This window comes from Nannobrachium achirus (genome assembly GCF_963921795.1).
Source record: "Nannobrachium achirus genome assembly, chromosome: 23".
NCBI lineage: Eukaryota > Metazoa > Chordata > Actinopteri > Myctophiformes > Myctophidae > Nannobrachium > Nannobrachium achirus.
Window position 1 is genome coordinate 39961963 of NC_137830.1, and position 21003 is coordinate 39982965.

General features: G+C 40.6%; 1 protein-coding gene across 1 annotated transcript in view; it reads left to right on the forward strand.

Moving 5' to 3' along the window:
* The first annotated feature begins 8025 nt into the window (after nucleotides 1-8025).
* The window catches only part of acss3 (acyl-CoA synthetase short chain family member 3), a 62885-nt gene continuing 49907 nt past the window's right edge, over nucleotides 8026-21003 (forward strand). Inside the window, exons 1-8 of the mRNA XM_080754798.1 lie at nucleotides 8026-8142; nucleotides 9068-9212; nucleotides 9614-9802; nucleotides 11141-11275; nucleotides 13711-13851; nucleotides 16701-16781; nucleotides 17003-17098; nucleotides 20582-20733. Of these exons, the coding sequence (XP_080610924.1) occupies nucleotides 8111-8142; nucleotides 9068-9212; nucleotides 9614-9802; nucleotides 11141-11275; nucleotides 13711-13851; nucleotides 16701-16781; nucleotides 17003-17098; nucleotides 20582-20733 (971 nt within the window). The 5' untranslated portion in view covers nucleotides 8026-8110. The remainder of the gene's footprint in view (nucleotides 8143-9067; nucleotides 9213-9613; nucleotides 9803-11140; nucleotides 11276-13710; nucleotides 13852-16700; nucleotides 16782-17002; nucleotides 17099-20581; nucleotides 20734-21003) is intronic.

Here is a 21003-nt window from a genome sequence, read left to right on the forward strand (position 1 = left end):
GCTTCACATGATAATTTGGGCTTCAGGGTTTATCTGTCTTATTTAAACACTTTATATTTATTTATGTATTTATTTAATTACAAATTCTTATTTTAATGTATGTGTTTTAATCTATTTTATTTTTTAAACCTATTATACCAACTGTCATACCAGCTCTCCAAATACATTCAGAAGTAAGCAATTTACCCCGAGTGAGAGGACATTATGCTCTCATAATGTCCGCAGTGAGGGTGTTATCGGACGAGGCGCAGCCGAGTCCGATAACACCCTCACTCAGGACATTATGAGAGCATAATGTCCGACCCCGAGTGGTAAATAGCTTTTCTACCACTTTTTCCCGTATACATGAAAGAAAACACATAGTTGTAACTTGCAAGGATCTTAAGTTACAATCATTATTGCCTATAAAACTTCCGCGAGACAGCAGATAGTTCCACAAACAACATCTTCTACTCACCAACAGATGGCGCCAACTCCATACTAATCCATGCGTCTAGCTTACAGCTAAGCTAACGTCAGTTAGAAGTACCGTTCCGGCCGTAAATAGAGGCTGTTCGCTTCCAGAAAGGCATAGGTTCAGAGAAAAGGGGCTTTAAAGTTGGCGGATTGCATTGGATCCAAATAAATCGGCGACTATAGCATGCACGTTAGTAAACATAGGACCGTTGCCACCGTCATTTGTTGGTTGGGGGAAAGGTGTTCCGACTACCTCCTGAAGTCCCCGGATGTACACTGAGGTGCATTGATCTCGGACAAGTCCTCATACAACTTTGCGGCAGTTGTTTTGTCATAACCTCCGGAATTTAGCCAATCAGAATCCAGTATTTGAACACGTGACTAGAAAAAGTGGTAGAATAGAAGTTTTATCTGTCCACCGCTTCAATTCGAACCAAGGTTTGATTTTTTATTTTCGAACCACTTAAACCCTATATGCTTAGGTGACTGGGGCCCACCAGGGCTGTATACTAAGTATGCTCCTTTTTCCTTCTACACCTTAATGTCTTTGCCAAAAATAGCTGATCTACAAGCCCAACACGTTATGGACTTGTAGATCTGCTATTTTTGCCCAATGTTCACCTTATAACAGAAGACGATCAAACGGGCAAGTTGACCAACACCCTATTCCTATTCATGGTAATCACCATATTCCTATTTATGGTAATGAATAGGGGAAACAGTTATTGGTGGGAAGGTGTACAAATCCAACCCATGCAATCCAAATGCGAGGCAAAGCAAGATTGTGGACTATAAGTCAACTCATGACTCTTGAATCACTGACCTCGACACATACATACACCCCTTTCTATTATCAGGGTCTTGAGCTCTGCAGTGTGTCTACATAGGTGATGCACCTCTTTCCTTCCTAGCAGTGCCTTGGGTTGGCTCCCACAGTGTCAGTTTGCTCGCCGCCAGTTCAGAGTGCCTGACGCAGTGCCCATGCATTCAGCCTCATCCTTCTCTCTCAAAATAATCCCAATAACAGCCTTGCGCTTTAGGCACAGGTTTCCAGGTACAGCTGCTGGCTAAATGCTTCAAGCAAAGAGACACGCCATAGCATTTATTGTGGGAGAGGAAAAGATATGATTCTGACTTGAGTTCCCTTCTACATTTTCAATAGAAACTTGCTTCTATCACCATTAGGCTATCACTGCCCCCTTCAGGGAAATGATGTAGCTTTCATTTCCAATCCCCTGGGGAAGGAAACAGAATGAAACAGCATCCACAACCATCAAGGCCAGGGGAGAAAGATCTTTTCACCTGTGTGTGATTTTTGCTGGAGGGACCTATTTTACACAAATATCAAAAATCATGAACACTTCGTTTGAGGGGGCTCTCAGCGCCAAAAGTGATTTCACTAGACTTGTAGGGGCGACACAAATGTCACATATGTCATTATTTTTTTCCGGGATTGTTTTTTTCATCAATAAAGCTAAGGTACTGTACACGACACATGTTGTCAGGAATCATGTGTGACAATGATCATCAAAGAACTTTCTGCCTGCAACAGGTTTCTAATATTAGTGGGAGGGAGAGGCCTATTTAAAAAAAAAAAGCCATATAAAATCGAACCCTGAATTGGAATCACATGTTGAGAGCGTACTTCCAAAAGTGCTTTCACTTCTGCCCATACAGGGTGGCACTAATGCAAACATTTGGAAAGTTGAACCATAGAAACACTATTTCCTTCCACACCCTCCTCAAGTACTGGCGGCTGCAATGACTTACACAGCCCAGTGGGTAGGCTATGAGGCCCGGTGGAGATATGCACTCCATGGAGCACCGCTTTGGAGTTTAATTTGAGGATGAAGAATGCCAGTTTCAACAGAAAACTGTGTAGTAAAATTATTGAAAACCACAATGCTTACTGCTGTGCTAAAGCCAATTGATACAAAATGAATCGTAATCATAGTTTCAGTAATTTGTGGATATATATACTGTACTAGTAAGACGCCTACGTCTATGACATCTGACATACAATCTCTTTTATGCCCATACATGGAGATCCCTGTCTGTAGAACCGGTGAAATCTCGCTACTACTACGTGTCATCATTTCGACAACGGAGCGTCGGGAGGGTTAGCGACTCACCCCACGGAGGTTAGGGTAAGGGTTTGGTTTGGTTGTCGAAAAGATGACACGTAGTAACAGCGAAGCGCTCCCTGTAGAACCAGCAACACAGATATGGGCTGTCTTGGCTATTCATGGGTTGCATTTGTAGTCCTAAACGGCCATGTTGAGGACCAACACAGGTGTTTCAATGTGTCTGATTGGCATAGAACTAATGTTCTACGGCAATCAGAACACCCGTGTTGGTCCTCAACATGGCCGGTGTAGGACTACAAATGCAACCTATGAATATATGGATTCTGTTAGTGTATTATGGCCTCCATAAATGGGCATTCCCATATGAAGTCCTGTTCGATATGGGCTTAATATTGATCAGGGAACTCCATATATGGGCATAAAAGGGATTCTGTTAGTGTGGTTCCCCTGACATCACAGTGATTTCAGAGCGTGATGTCAGAGTGGCGAACCCATTCTATCAGAGTGGTTTCCCTGACATCACAGTGATGTCAGAGCGGCAAACCCATAGACCGTAAAAAAAAAGAGTACACGTCCAGACGGAGACATGATGTGCCGTTCACATACTAAACTGCGACCTATAATATTAATATTGGCATCGCATTGTTTTGGCTACAAAGTACAAACTAGTTTCTGCTTCAGCAGATTCCCCTATCCTTACATCAAATCAAAAAGGAAGGCTAGAATGCAGACTTGTAGGTAATGAGTGTCCTACATTCCAGTTCAGCTTTGATTAGCCCTCGCTAACAGCCATCACTCAGAGCAAAGAGTATAAATAATGAAATATCTCCTGCATCTGCGTGCACTATTATAGAAAGATATATGGTTTTGTCTGGAGAACATAATTTAAGGAGCCATTTCTGTTAGAATTATGGCAAGTGTGGGTGGTGGATGGCATCCTTTCATTGTCAAGGTTTTGACTAAAGTAAAAAAAATGGCACCTCAAAAGGATACCTTTTACAGTTGGCAGTGTAAAAATGTCCTATTATTAACTATGACAGTGTAAAAATGGACCATTAACTGTAAACTGTATTTTAGACTCTTGATTAAATTAACACTGATAATTATGCTGTGACTTGTGAAAAATAATAAAATAAGTGTGCAGTATCATGATCCCCAAAACACACTACACTACAAACAAAGTAATTTTTTTCTCAGAGGCTTTTACATTCAAAGTAAATTTAACACTCTGGTTTTTAAAGTGTACTGGGGGGTATGTAGGCATTTTACTGGATACGATTAGCCATAGCATAATAGTGGGTGTAAGGTGGGTTCGTAATTTAAAACCGGAATGTTAAAAGAGATATGTTTTAATGTATCTCAAACAAATCTTCATCTTTATATTCAGGGCAGACGATCATGGTCTAGACTAGAGCATGTAAAGTTTGTTTGCTGCAAAGCATCTGATCAATAACTTGTTCCAGTACACCAAAGACTTTTATTTACACTTTGATTTAGAATACACACAGTAAAGTGGAATCCTCTCTGCACTTTTAACTCAGATAGTGTACTGTACATATGTAACCAAATTGGGCTATTTGGTTACATTTTTAGACTCTCCGAGTTATTAAGGCTGAGGATTTTACTGGCTTGCATGATAGCACAAAATGCTAATTAGAGATGGATAGGTTTTCAACAAGGTCACTGTAGAACAGTGTGATGGAAAACATTAGCATCTCAACCTCCTAAACTTTTCTGGATCAGATTCAGGGCCCACTTGAAATATTATCATCAATACAATATTAGTTTGTTTTATTTAGTTGCCACTTGCAATATCCTCACAGGCCACCAATGGGCCACAGCCCACAGACTGGGAATCCATTTGAAAGATGCAGTTATAAATGTGTCTGGACTGAGTCATCAGATGGATACCAGCATTCACCTCAGACAGATGGGTCATTTCCAGGGGTTCCAAACAGTGCATTGTGGGTAATTACTGGTGTTTTGGCAGATGGCAGTGATAAAGTATGTCGGCACCACCTGGAAGGAGTCGATTAAGGGCCAACGATACCCTATGTCACAAGCTGTGTTTAAGTCACCATAAAGGGCTGTTTGGTGGTTTGGTCTGACAGTTTAAGATAAAATAAATAATGAAAAGAAAAAGAGAGAATATTATGTGTTATGATTAGGTAAATAATGCTTGAATTTAGCAATGCCTACACAATTCGGTTCATAAACACTGACAGACCTCAAATAATAATGTGTTAAGATATTTCCATATAAGTGATCATTTAATAATCAAGGTCTTGGACATGTATATGTTTATATGTAAGTTTTGAGTACAGGCATATACATGAGTACTACAGATGTATGGAGAACCGGGATGATGACTGGAAGTGGTGACTGATTGATTGATTGAAGACTTTATTAGAAGTTTGCAGAGAAAAAGGTACAGTTTCATGACGGTACAGTTCACTGGTACAAGGTCAACTAAAAGGAGATCCTAGGAAAGCACTTGGCTTATTTTCACAGGAAACCATTGAAGTATCTCATATAACATTGAATGACAGACGGATAGAACACAGTACTATGCAGTAGATATAGTAAAAAAAAAAGTAAATAAAAATGAAATAAACAGTGCAAAAAATATATATACAGTAGGTAAATACAAAGGGGGGTCAGGGGAGGCTGGGCTAGGTTTGTTATTGCCAGTTGCGAATGGCTGCCGCCTGTAAGTGTTTTTTCAGGGCGATTTTAAAGGATGCTAGGGATCAATTACACTCCTTTAAGGCCTTCGGTAGGGCGTTCTACATTTTGGTTGTATGGCAGAAGAACGAGTTTGACCCTTTGTTTGAGTTGACTTTGGGTTAACGTGATCTGTGGCGCTGCCTCTGGTGTTGTAATTGTGGACGTCCTTAACGTTTATAAAGTATTTTGCCAGGTAGGCCTACATGGGTATCTTAGTGGTGTAGTGTATCTTGTACACCAGGCCATTGCAAGTTGCTGTACTCTGTCATCTACTCTGAGGCACCCCACTCTTAACTGGTGAGTAGTGGTGAGGTGAGTCTGATAGGGAAGGTTAAGCAGGACCCTAATTAGTTTGTTTTGGGCTGTTTGGAGCTTAGTTTTCAGGGCTTGTGGGGCGTCACAATACTATACGTGGACTCCGTAGTCAAAGAGGGGCTGGATTATTGCACCAGCTATGGTCTTCAGTGTGTTGAAGTTGACCATCGAGTTAGTTGGTTGATTTTATTTATTACCTTTGAAGTCACGATCTAAAGAGACATTTGTCAATGCTGGTAAACAAAAGTTGGGATGGAGAGAAGCAATTACACAGCAGTGAAATATAAATAAATGACATGGACCTCCTCTTGTTTTACACCTTTAGAAAATCTATCTTATTCAGCCTATTATGTCTTCAGGTCTGAAGACCTTTATGTGTGATTAGTATAGATTCAAAGTTACAGCTAAAAAAAAAAAAAATTTAATCAAATTCACCTTTAGCTTTGCAAAGACACAGCTAAATGATATTCCAAATTAAATGAGACTTCCAAGTTTCGATGCAAGTTTTCTCCCTCTGTCTGTGTTTGATCTAACAATAGCCTAATGAATGAGAGATTTAGGTGGGTTATGAAACAGTTGCTGAATACGAAAGGCCTCCACAGCTCATGTGAGCGATTTCTAGTTCAGAGTTCACATTTCCCTGAAGGGGCAAATCCCATTACTCACTTTCACGCCTCTTCACGCCCTCGCTCCTCTTCAGCCATGACCAAGGAGCCTGTGACATACAAATTAAATAATGGTTTGATTATCTCAATGAACACAGCCCTTATAAAGTCCTTATAGCGGATTGTTGTGCATGGAAGCTTGCATGTCAAACAGTTAGATGGGCCTATTAAAGTGCTATTTCACATCCTAATTGTAAATCTGTCAATCTGTTTATAGGCTACTGCGTGTGTGTGTGTGTGTGTGTGTGTGTGTGTGTGTGTGTGTGTGTGTGTGTGTGGGCCCTGTGTGTATATATAGCAATAATTGTACAAAGAAATACAGCATCCAATACAACATGATATCACATTATCTGAGCAACACTCGCCTGAGTGAGCAAGGATATCCCATTTGGAAAATCAATTCTCAATTTCTCCAACCTTGCATCTTATAATTCTATCGTGTCTCTTGCCAAAAATAACTCATACAGCAATATAATAATGATATAGATCAGATATTTTTTAACAACACTGTCGAAGACTACAATGGACTGGGTTTTAAATCAGTGGAAGAAATAGCTCATCTACAGTAAAGTAAAAGTAAAAAAATGCCACAATGTAGAAGTTACAAGTAAAAGTCCTGTATTAAACATTTTCCTTTAATAAAACTACAAAGGCATTGGCATCAAAACATAATTTATAGACTATTTACAAGACCAAACACTCATTTTTCAGAATGTCCCATTTCATGATGCATTCATTTGTAAATCATTTTAATGTTGCATGGCTGGCAAAGATGGGGCTTATTTTAATTACTTTATGTGCTGCTGTGTAGCTTAATAAGACATCATAATTCATCAGTTAACATATAGGCTATGTTCTATGTTTTGTGTGCAAAGTATAAATCTGTCAAATATTAGTGGAGTAAAAAGTAGCCTACATTCAATATTTGCCTCTGAAATAGTGGAGTAGTCAGAAGTATAACATTAAATAAAGGAGGGAAAAAGGGGAATAATAATTTCAAGTAAAGTAAAAGTAGGCTACCTCAAAGTACCAAAGTGCCAAATAGCCTACTTATATAGATACTTTATTAAAGTACATTTTGAATAGGCCTACTTTTGTACTTTTACTCAAGTTATTAGAATTCCGACTTTTACTTAACAGAGAAGCCTATTACTACATGTCAGTAAATAGGCCTACTTTTACTTGAATATGTGTACTTATTGAGTAAATACAAATGTGGTTACTTTGGGCCCTTAGTTGGAGTGGGAGGAGCGAGGGAATGAGTGAAGGAAGGACTTTGAGATGGAAATAGAAGTATTGGGAAAAGGCCAGAGTTTCGTGGAATGTGGGCTGCAGCTGCCTGCGGCCCCCTTCTAGTTGGCCTCAGCTGACGAATGAAGGAGTTTTCTATCATTCTGTCACCTGCAAGGAAAAGCTCCCGCACGTGTTCCTCTGGGTTGGAAAAAAAAGAAAACAAAAAGAAAAGGAAGAAGTTTGCAGCTCCAATATAACAGCACACATTCACAACTACTAACAAGAGCAATGCGTTTACTGCGGCCGAAAGAACTGAGTGTAATTTCCGACATTATTTGCAAACCCCGTCCAGACTGGGGGTTTGTAGTCTGCAGAAGTTACTGTACCCCGCGGGGTGACAACAAGGGGATACTCTGGAGACAAGCAAAACGCGCACCATGGACACGTTGGACACACCGCGAGTTGAGAACGTTTTCACGGAAACATATTACGCCGCAACAGTGTTGCCGAAAATACTCATCAAACACGGCATACGACGACGCGTTCGGCGCTGCCAGGGACACCCCCGACACGTTCTGGAATGAAGCAGGACAACATGTTACTTGGTTTGAGCCATGGACTAAAACCATGCACGTTGACGATGCAGTTTTCCCAAACTGGTACGTTTTTTCCCCCCTCTCCCCTTTAGGTGTTAATCATAAGCTAAACCACTCACTGTGCTTAATGGGCAAATGCTTTTTAAATGATAAAATATTCAGATCACAATGTTGTTATTATTATTATTTTTTTTTTACATCTTATTAATACTTTGCACATTAGCGCCCCCTATGCCCTGCTTATGGGATGTCAACAAATCATAAACAGAAGAAAACAGTAGGCCTAGCAACCAGTGGTGGAAAAAGTACTCACATGTTTTACTTAAATAAGTATCAATACTGCAATATAGAAGCACTGTTGGTCTGTAAAAGTCTGGGATAAAAAATGTATTTGAGTAAAAGTACAAAAGTATCGGTATCAAAGTTTACTTAAAGTACCAAAAGTAGAAAGTACTCATTAAGTTTTCAAATGTGTAAAATGTCTAAAAGTCTTTTGAAAATAGCAGATCTACAAACTCACAATGCATAGATCTGCTATTTTCAAAAGGCCAAAATGTGTATGTTTTGTAGTAGTACTTGTAGAAGTAAAAGTATTGGAAACTGGAAACATTCAAGTAAAAAGTACAAATAGGCTACCTGAAAATTGTAAGTGCACTTAGTTACTTTACACCACTGGTAGCAACTTCCCTTAATCTAATGGCCGAATGATGAAGGACGTTGCAAATGAGAAATGAAACTGGAGTGGAGTTTTCATTTTTTTCACTGTCTTTCAAAAACAGCAAGATTCCAGACACCATCTGCTCCTTTACCCATAGACCAGAGTGGCCTGCAGTTGTTTTTGTTCTTGGGGAACAAATGGGCACACATTCATTGCTTTTCATTCAAAATGTGTTTCAAAAACAAAGATTTTCCCTGCAAAAGAGAGAGAACTCTTAACATAAGTTTACAGTGTTCATGTTGTTGTGTAACTAGCCTACCTGTTTGACAGGTATGTGGGAGGGAAGTTGAACATGTGTTACAATACTGTGGATCGCCACGTGGAGAGTGGTCGAGGTGAACAACCTGCCATCATTTATGACAGTCCAGTTACTGGGACCAAACAGGTCATCACCTTCAGAGAGCTCCAAGCACAGGTGAAGAATATGATCAAAAAGCATATGACACTAATTATTTTGCAGTACTAACTGATAACGGTGCTTACTTCAGTGGTTCTCAAATGTTTGAATTCCAAGGACCCCCATGGTTTGCATTAGGCCAGTGGTCCTTGAGAGGATTCCAGGTGGTCCCCAGCTAAATGATGGAGAGTTGGTAAACAAATGGACCCTTTATAGATCTGTAACTCTTAAGAGCATAACATGAAACCATATGGTATATGGACCCTTGTGAGTCCTTTTGGTTACATTTTATGCAATTATTGTTAAACATCTGCATTATTTAATTCAAGAATTGTTATTTTGATCAACGTTTGCCTGTTATCTCTCCTATGGTCTTTGAGACCATTTTACATGACATCCGTTAACCTTGTGTGCTTCAGGTTTCCAGACTAGCTGGAGTCTTGGTGAAGAATGGCGTGCAGAAAGGAGATGTTGTGGTTATCTACATGCCCATGGTGCCCCAGGCAATGTTCGCCATGCTGGCCTGTGCCAGGATCGGCGCGCCCCACAGCCTCATCTTTGGTGGCTTTGCGGCCAAGGAGCTTTCCGTCCGCATTACTCATGCCAAGGTTAGTACCAACATAATACACTTTTCATTTGTTATCTCTGGTGTGTGCACACATAATGAGAGGCCATTTGTCATCTTTGTCTAGTTGAGACACAAAAGTACTTGTGCTGCAGGCAGGAAATGGGAATTGTAATTTGGTCATGAATAATAATCCCTTTAATTTTCTAATGCAGTTGGCTTGTTTATGCCTCTCCCTCTGAAAAATAACAAAAACAAATGCCTGAGGTCTCATTACTCCATTCTGTTCAGAGTGACATTCCCACAATGAAAAACACACAGCTTGACTCTTCACATCTTTCTCTTCATCCGCAATTAAAATCTAATGGCCATTAATGTGGTCTTCACCGAGATAGTTTTAGAAGCTTTCGGAGCTAATGCAAGACTTACTATTTAAAACATGTATTACAATCCCCCTCGAGTCTCATCTATTTATACAAATGATGAAAATACAATCTGAGGGAATTTATTAGCCACTGCCAGTGACTTTATACAGTTGAAAACATTTCTCTTTGATTAGGAGTTTACTGTGGATTCATGATGACTGAGCGATCATTTTTAACAGATCAATTTAATGTTGATGCCTGTTGCTGAATCTACAAAGCCCACTGAAAGTGACTACACACTTGGAGTTTGTTGTGTCTGCCTGGCATTCACATCAGTAGGGCTGTTGAGTTAGCAAAGCTCTGTTATCACTGTTACCAGTTACCTATCCAATTGTGGCACACAAGGCCTTCACAGGGCGCTTCCACTTCTCACGGTCAGCTGCTGCAGTACTCGCTTCAGCTTCTGTTATCACTTCACAGTACTAAATCCTGACTGTCTCTCTCTCTCCTCCTAACCTTTCTCTGTCCTCTACACCTTTTAAAACCACAGGGACATGGTCAGTGATGTGATCAAGAGTGGGGTTGAATGCATTTACAGTATGAGCACATTAATGAGGTCTGGTTCAGATGACCCGCACACAGCATTGCCATATGCTGTAAACAACTTTTACCACAAACTACATGAACTACAAATTTAAAGGAGAATGAGAAATGCTAGCTACCATCTCTGATGCACAAAGTAATGCTGTGATGTACAGCGAGCAACAATACCCTATATTAAAATTGCAATCTGGGCGTCACAAATGTGATATCCCGATTTTATATGACAAGCTGGTCACAAAGTAGCATTGAGATTTTCAAGATTCAAGAAGTTCTATTTGTCACTGACTTATACAGGTACAAGCAGTTCATTGGTCAAGGTATATGTGATGGAGTGTTCTGACGGAGTGTTACTTGATTCGCAGCCTGAACATCTAGTATAATAAAATTCTCATCTGATCTCATCTGTGTCTCAGCCGAAGATGATTGTGACTGCGTCGTTTGGCATTGAGCCAGGCAGGAGAGTGGAGTACATCCCCCTAGTGGAGAAGGCCTTGGAGCTGAGCTCTCACAAGCCTGCTAAAGTCCTTATCTACAACAGACCCAACATGGTAAGACCCACTAAAACACGCAACACCCGGAAGCCATAAAAATAGTACAGCTAAAGTGCTGTCTCTTCCAAACCAGCATTTACACTGGTTGCATGCAATGGTGTACAGTAGGGCATTATCCAGTAATGGCAGTATGCAAATGCATCTGAAATCCAGTGGCTCTGTCTGCACCCGATTATTTACCTTCCATTCAAACAATGACATAATGGGACAGAAAGTGCCTCAAAATTAAAACAAGACATCACCATCAGTGAGGCACAATGGACGGAAATGCAAATGTGTGTAGTATATTCCCAGCTGATGGAATAAAGCCAGGCTGAGCTGTGGGGGGAGCAATCTCCAAACCCAATTATGCAGTAATATAGTGACACACATTTTTAAATTGCCTCACTCTGTCACATAAATCCATGACTTACCAGCTAGGGGAAGGTACCTTGCAAATGCATCAGAATCTTTCTTGATTCTTTTGAAGTCATTTTCCTCCAGCATTTATATGCTTTATTCTTCAGACAGGAGAGTGTAGAGACTAGAGACGGGAAACCTAGGGCAGAGAGGGGAGACATTTGTAACAAGACCATGAGTCAGATTCAAACTCTGTAGCATAATGGTCTGTGCACTAACTGGCTGAGCTAACAGGCACCCCAGAATCCTTCTTGGTTCTTGATGGTTTTCAGGATTCCATGCCAGAGTTAATACAATAGTGTTATCTGCTACATGGTATAACGCTCCCTACACTGCATCATTTAATGGTTATTACAACATATTTCTTTTTATTTGTCTGCCTTGCAGCGTCTGCCTGATCTAATCTATTGATTAATGCTATCTATCTGTGAACGATCCTGTAAAACAAACGTCTGCTCTTAAGGTGATATGTCTCGAGTTGTCATGGAAACCGTACTATGTAGGGCACAGAGGCACTAATGAAGCCATTAAACCGCTGTCAGTGAGCTCGGTCAGAAATAGTCTTCTGAAACTACAGTACCTTCGATATAATTTAGCTCTGTAATGATGCAACAAGGCAGCAGGTCAAAACTGCCTAGACAACATCTATATATATCAATAATTGCCATCTAAACCAAGCATTGGAATGGTTCTGTAGCACAGTGGTAGGTCTCATTAAATCAGCCAGGTGTTACCTGGGGTTATTTTGAAGTAAATCAATAGAGAGGCTCTTTTGGCAGTAGATGTGATGTTTAGCAGGAGTTTGTAATGAGCTCTAGGTTTTAGGTTCACTAATGACCGAATCATTTCGCTTGCCTCTAGGCATGTTTTAAAATGTAACCCTGCCCATTTACAAGTGATTCTGAGTAATGATGTAAAATAACTAGGGCTGGGACTTTAACTGATTAATTGCGATTAATTAATTACAGAAAATTAACGCGCTAATTTTTTTTTACGCATATTAATCGCACCTTTGTTTTTGCATAGCGATGCACCAACCAAGAGACAACGCAAAGGGAGAAGTAGCCGATCAGAGCGCTTTGCTTGGCCCAGTGGATGCGAAATTTAGATTTAAAAAACTCACTCGATTCACTCATACAACAAAATGTGTTTTACTTGAAAAAAATGCTTCTCGGGTCAAATATTAACTCATTCGTAGTTTACGGCCGTAAAGCCCGTTAATTTCTCTATGTCTTTCACTGCCGGCTTCTCCGAGTCCTACCTGTTAACGTGGGCGCTCGTCCAGTTCCCATCGTGCGTGATCGGACACTGCTCGTGTGTTCGCGTATTCCATCAGCTTCTCAAATCCGTTGAAACTTTTTCAATTGATCAATAAGTTCTCCATCTGTAAGCCGCGGAGTGTAGACAGTAAGCTGGGCCAAAATAGAGGACGGACTTCCGGTTCAGGGACTCCAATGTTAAAGTGGTCCGCTCAATAATGTGTCCGTGTAGAAACCGATCACGGAGCATTAGTTCCGGCCTATTTTAGTTGCGCTTCGATAAAAAAATGTTTTTTAATTAATTTTTATTACATTTATGGGCTCTACGGGCATGGCAGAGAAGGGGTACAAAGGGGTATTTTGATGGCAGAGTTTGTGTTAATATGCGATTAATTGCGATTAATTAATTACAAAGCCTGTAATTAATTTGATAATTTGTTTTAATCACACCCCAACCCTAAAAATAACTTTTAATTGTTCTCATTATTTTATTAATTGAGTTGTCTAAGTGCTAATTGATGCACTTTAACTTTTTAGTGCTTTTTCATATTTTAATTGATATATAGATATGTATTCTTTTTGTTATTTGACTTAAGTTGTGTCTGCGTTTATTTTTTACGTATAAACGTTACTCAGCAGTAGTTAAAATTTGTGTTTTGCAATTTACTTATTTTTATAAATGAAATTATTATCCTGACGAAGATAGTCAAGAGTTCTCTGCCTCCTAATGGAGAACTGACAACTGCTGTTTCTGTATGTTAATGTTTGTTTTAGGAGAAAGTGTCCATGAAGCCTGAGTTGAGTCTGGACTGGGACGAAGAGATGACCACCGCCCGGCCTCACGACTGTGTTCCTCTTCCCTCTAACCACCCTCTCTACATCCTCTACACCTCTGGGACAACCGGTACACCAAAGGTACAGGCATTAAAGACACTGAACCCCCTAACACACAACCACACTGTCACACTCTGCCCGAGTGAGGGTATGTGTTTGGCCGAAAAGGCACTTGAATTTAAACCTCAAATACTTGAAAGATACTCAAAAAGTACTCAAATAGGAAAATAGCAAGACAGTCCTTTGTAGCAAAAAAAGACAAGTGATTTATTCACCTTTGTGTTCAGGTAATGATGGTCAAAAATACAGATACAAACTATTTACAGCTCACTGGCCAGCAATTGGTAGTATGTCAGCTCTCTTCCACAGTCCCACTTTGACTGCTGAGAAAATAACAGGTCTCCCTCTTAAAGGCTAAGCCCCTCCCACTGGACCGTACCAATTCTGAAATCGATTCCACGATATATATATAAACCAGACTCTTTCCATGTCCAGAGACAATATAATTCATAAACACATTTAAAGTGGCATCTCACTCAAATTCACATATCTCAAATAATTACTCACATCATTTTAAAGGGCCCAATTTCCCATGTTACCCGACCCCCACAGTTGGCATGTTCAGCATTCAGGTAATCAGATGAGATTGAGCACAGGTGTGGTTAAACAGGCTCCCTACCATGGAGTCAATACCAGGGACGTGCTGGCCATTGGGAAAAGCGGGACAACTCCCGAACGGCCGGTTCATTCCCGGCCGGTCCAGGCCGGCCATTAGAAAAAAAAGAAAAAAAAAATGTCGGCCTTCGTTCCATTTTGGGGGCTGGGCGGCCAACAAAGTAAATCGTCACTGTCGGGCAGAAACCTTGTATCTCCAAGTTTCAAATGTATACATTTTTTCGCAAAGCAAAGCTCTGCTTCATCATACAAGGCCGTTGCACTAAAGTAGTGAAAACAGCAGATCTACAAGCACACAACGCCTCGCACCGCGAGGCGTTGTGTGCTTGTAGATCGTCTGTTTTCACTAGTTTAAATCATCATCCACAACGACAAAATATAACAAAAATAAATAAAAAATGAGGGCCTCTCCAACTCTTTTTCCCGGGCTGAATCAGGGGCCCAGCACGTCCCTGGTCAATACCATCATTAATCAATCGGTCAATACCAAGAAACAAATATCATTCTTTGCAACAAACAATTACAGTGCAATTCAAACTTGTGACCCTGTGTTGTGTTGTGAAATAATGTCAGTTAAAAATGATGGGGGGAGAACGCTGCAAACATACTCAAGTCTGTTTAGTGTATGTCAGTGGCAAGGTGAATTGCCACACACACACAAACTATTGATGTGTTTATAGAGCTGTTCATTGACCTGTTGTTCTAGTCTTTGGCAGTGTACTGCTTCGCAAGTTCATTCTGATGGCCAAGACCTTAGTGTATATATATACAACTGAGCATTTTCTCAGCTGTCAGCGGGTGTTTGATCTCTTGAGTTCGAGGTGTACAGTACAGGAAGAATAGCCCTGGAGGCATCTCCCATCCAACTCTATCCCTTTCTCTGACAAACATGAAGTCTGAAGTTTCCACCGGCTGGCCAGTTATTGAACTTTAAAGCACTGCTCTTGCCATCTGTGATCTTATGTGCTATAACTAAGATATATGATAGAAGCAAGCATAAACACGGTCTTAAAATACATACATTGGCTATCAGTCTCCCAGAGAATTGATTAAAATTGTGTTACTTGTCTACAAGTCTCTCTGGGGCTCTGGGCCCAGCTACATCTCCTGACATGCTGGACCGATATAACCCCCTTGAACCCTTCTTTGGTCATCTGGGGCTGGCCTGCTATTTGTTCCCGCAGTTTGAACAGAACATGGTGAAGCAGTCTTTCACTACCATGTACCACAAACCTGGAATACTACTATTCCAGGTTACATTAGACAAGCCCCAACCAAACTTTTTAAATCCAAGTTAAAATTGAACATACCCAATGATGGGTAAGAACAGCTAGGTCTTGCCGGGGCTTTACATTAGCTCAGGCATTGACACTAGGCTTGCCCACCTGCCCTCGGCAGGTAATTCAAACTTTCGGGCAGGTAGAGTTTGCTTTCAGGTTGCCCGACCGGGCAAGTGCTCATTTGAAAGGGGACACAACCGTCTATGAACACAACACCAGATTAGTCCAGCTATTTGTCTAAACTCCTATACGTGGCCAGAGTGCTCTGTCTTCTGGTCTGTGGAATGTAAAATAAGAGCACTGTTTGCCTATAATGTGCCGTTTACTGTTGCTAGTGCTACACTTAAAAAATATAAAACCATAGACATATTCAAGCTATGTAGGTATTTGGATTTGGAGGGATTGAGGTATGGATTTATTTTTTTATCACACAGACCCAGAAAGTATAGAAATAAGATTTAAATTGAGCAGTAATCTTAGCTATCATTTTATAATGGACAATTTACTTTTCGGGCAAGTGGGCATGACCTTTGGGCAAGTAGAACATGACCTGTACTCGCCCGACGGGCAAGTGCCTCTGAGACCTAAGTGTCAATCCCTGTAGCTGCATTGTCACTCCTTTATAATGTATTGTATCAAAGGTGGGAGTATTTATTTTGCTTCTTTTATATTTATTTTCTTTTTTTAATCTATTTGAATTCTATCTATTTTATTCTCTGCACTGTTGCATTTTTTGAAATTCTGTAAAGTACTTAGAGTTGCCTTGGTTTATGAAAGTTGCTGTAAAAAATAAAGTTGCCTTCCCTTCCCTTGCCTTGTGTCACTGTTGCCCCAAAAATGGAGAAGAAAAAAAAAAAAGGTTGTGGAAGTATTGTACTGAAGGGTGGGAGTTATATTTGGGCTATTGCTAAGCGTCTTTGTTTAACACAATACCTAGTATCACAGGTCTGATAATGGCTCCTGTCTTTTCTCCAGGGTATTGCACGAGACACTGCTGGCTATGCTGTGATGCTGAAGTGGACCATGTCAAATATTTATGGCCTAAGTCCTGGAGAAGTAAGGCAATAAAACCTTCTCCTCTGAGTTAATATTGCAGTTGCGGAACACACCGCAAAATACACATTGTTGTTACTGATTCACTGCATGATGTTTCTGTTAACCTGGACACAAGTTTAACTGGATTTATGTTTTTATTATTTTATTATCCATAAAAAATGTGTCCGGAGGATGAAATTCTGTCTTCAAAAAGTTGATATCCACATTTGTGTGTGTGCCAGGTGTGGTGGGCAGCGTCTGACCTGGGCTGGGTGGTTGGACATTCCTACATCTGCTACGCTCCCCTCCTCCATGGCAACACCACTATTATCTATGAGGTGCGTCACTATGTAACTATGTCAGCGATTTTCAACCCTTTTCATATCAAGGTTATTACTAGCACCAGCAGAGCGCGCAAGTGCTGCGATTGGCTGGATATGTATGTCGGTGTCCTTCTTTGTTTAAGCCCATAGCCCAATCAGGGACCAGCATTTGTGGCAACGTCATCATTAACAGCCAATGAGGGACCAGCATTCCTGTCACTGGCATTGCCAGTGGTGATGCCAGTGGTGAGCGCACCTCATGGCGAGCTCTGCTGGCGCACAAGTAGGCCTACTTGTGCAGGAGGTGCAAGTTTGCACCTCGACAGAGTGCAGTTCTAGTTTATTCTGCATTTGATGAGATTTTGATGAGATTTAGCCTCTCAGACCCAAAACGTAGAATATTTTGTTATCTTTGTTTCCCCCACAATTCCATGCCCAAAGTGGTTAATATCTTTGTCATAAAAGAGGTTAAATAATGACAGATATATCGGCCAGACCAGTATATCGGTCAGGCTCTATAGAAGGTTTCGGGCAGATGAGATGCAAATGGACATACCGCATAGTGTTCATTTTGATTACATAGATCAGTGGTTTTCAACCAGTGGTCTGGGGACCACCAGCGGTCCTTGTCCTTGAGGGGGTTCCAGGTGGTCCCCAGCTAAATGGAGAGTTGAGAACTCTTGTGTAAAATGAAAACCAGCATAGACATTAACCACTTTGGTTCACTTTATGAAGTTGTAGATTGGCTGTTTTCATATTTATTTGAATAGCGCTTATGTGGTTAAATACAATACAGTTCAGTTCACGTGTCCTTTTTATAAACCAAAAATCTGGCAACGGCCAGATTTGTATTCAGCCGTTAACACTACTGATTAGACCCCATGAACATTGAGCATGCGCTCGTGAAATCCTTTCCACATGGTTGTGTGTTTTACACAGCTGCTCAATATTCCTGCAAGCTATTATCATCATCATTGTAGATTTAGCTGCACCTCACTAGGCCAGTATCCACTGACTGGAACACATGCAAACTACAATGCAGGATGCACAGTAAAATCATGTTCCAGTGTTCCCTCAGACGATCTGAGGATTCTACTGAGCGGGTTTGTTTTTTTAAGGAGCTTGTACAAATGTTGATTTTAAAACCTTAGTACCAAACTAGGGGGGGTGTTTGTCTTTGTTTGTCAGTAATTGCTTGTCTCTATATTTGTTTAATTTTCTCCTTCTTGCTGTGCTGACCATGCCTTTTTATATGATCCTCTTCGTCGCTATCAGGGGGCAGACAGGAAAGGTGGAAAGCAAATAAATGTTCCTGCCTTTAAATCTGAAATGGACATTGTATTAGCAGCCTGCTTCTCTTCATGCCTGCTGTTTGTTTGTGTCTGTGATCAATAATTCACGGCACAAAAATTTACCCAGGGGGGACACACACGCATGCGCGCAAGCACACACACACACACACACACACACACACACACACACACACACACACACACACACACACACACACACACACACACACACACACAAAACCGCAGAATTGCATTACATCGGCAATATTGCCATTGTTGAATCCCATGCTGAATCCTCTGGAAATTAATATCAGAGACTTTATAGGTTTCTCTCATGTCTGTATTCGTACACTGTGTTTTTTTCTTTACACAAGTGCCATTTCTGTTTGGTCCATGGGTTTCAGATGGTCCATCTGTCTGATAGTATTAGGCAGCCTTCCAATGCCACTTTCCATTTCGAAACAGCTGCTGTATCAAAATGAATGCAGAAGCGTTCAGTTGGAGTGAGTTCAGAAATATCCTTTACCAACTTATGACAAACTAGAGTTTGCTGTTCTCATTCACATTGGGTGACAGAAGGACTGGCCAATCCGTTTGGCCTAATTAATGTGCAAATCGTAACACTGGAATTGGAGCATTTCAATCTTCTTTTATGCACTGTAATGCTTACCTTATCACGTCACGGCGTTGTGAGCTTATAGAGCTGCTATGTCTGCTCTGCGATGCCATTGTACAATTAAGTATAAATAAGGCTTAAGTTGAAAGTCAGTCTTTTGCATCGACTCTGAGTCATGCTTCCTTTTATGTAGTTTGGGATCAGAGTGCAGGGCCAGTACTACTAGGTATATGTATAGGTAATGAGGCAGAACCCCCACACAAGGACAAAATGTAAGGCCTTATAAACCCACAATGAAAAAGATTACAAACCACTTGAAAGATAAAAAGAATAAAAAATAAACTGTTTGTAAAAAACAAGAAAAATATAAATTTTTTACCCACCAATGAGTAGGCAATTACTTACTTACTCCAATGTTAGGTGTCATTTTCTAACTCAAAGTGTTTTTACTAGTAACTAAATTAATCGCGATTAACTCACCGTTATGTTAATCGCGATTCATTATTTTAATCACATATTTATATAGTATAGCCATTTGGCCTTTGGACACTGTTTCTCAACATTATTATCTCAACTAATATTTGGGGAGGTCTCCAGATGATTAGCTTAATGTGCAATATTGTTTTCTCACTCAAAAGTAAACAATCCAACATACATATACAGGGTATCTGCACATTTATAAAGTGACAATTTAATTATTTTATTAATATCTCTCTCACAAGTAATTAACTAAAATGGTCAAACATTGGCTACAATATTGGCTATTTTGGCTACAAGGTCCATCCCTGTTGATATAAAATATAATTAAAGCATAAAGGTGGACACAACAGTAATTAAGCAGATCCTTATGCCCATCAGCTGCAGTCTGTTTAATGCCATTATGATTTATTTGGGTTTTTAATTGATTTTGAATAAAAGATTAACATACTTTCGCATAAAGCCAGCATATTCTTCCACTCCCAAGTTAATAGGGCCACGAAAGACTTGAAAGATATCCCTCTAAGTTACATTGTGAACTGATAAAAGCTGATGACTTATTTGCGATTAATCGCGCTAAATCATGCGATTAATCGCGATTAAAATATTTAATCGTTGAACAGCACTAGTTTTTACATTGCGGGTGACGTCTTTGTAAAGAAGCGAACATCCGGCCCTGGCCGCCGGCATGGTGGTCCGGGCAAACTAGGCTGCAATGCCAGCCTGACAGCATTTCACAAGTTCGCATCCAAATCCTTTGCTGCGTGTCTTTCCCCATAGTCTTGCGTGGCCAGACTGTTGCCTCCCACAATTTTGAAATGCTTCCATCATACAGTCTGGAGCATGGAAGCTTTGATCATGAGCAAGCGGATGTGAAAGATGACTTAATCATTAAGTAATTTCCCTTCCATTGAGTCTTTTTAAGTTCCGGCTGGCGGCTGGGACAGACAGGCAAGCCAATCTGTCCTGGGCAAAAGTGTGACGTGACGTAACGTGACTGACAGACAGACACACAGCCGTTGGAGGTTTTGATAGTAACTGCGACCTGACGGTCGCAACTAGCTGCCAAAACTATATGTTAACATTAACCCTCCCTTTCTTGTCTGCTTCTAGGGCAAGCCTGTTGGGACACCAGACCCAGGTGCTTTCTTCCGCGTCATATCCGAACATGGATGTTCCTCCATGTTTACGGCACCCACCGCCCTCCGGGCCATCCGCCAGCAAGACCCTGACGCTGCCATTGGTGGAAAATACCCTCTCACCAGGTAGACACTAACACATGCCACCACAGCATGAAATACATGGATAGAATAAGAGTACAAATAAATATACATATTTATACTGTATTACATCATTTAGTGGAGAAAAAAAGAAAGGAAAAACATTCTAAACCTTCTCATGGTATCGAACACAACAAGCGTGCATATCTCCTTGTATGGGCTGTTTTGTCTGTGACATCATGGTGATGTCGGTCTCTGGTACTTTCTATGATGTTAGTCTTGTGTGACCGTAGCTGTTGCTCTGAAACATTGGTA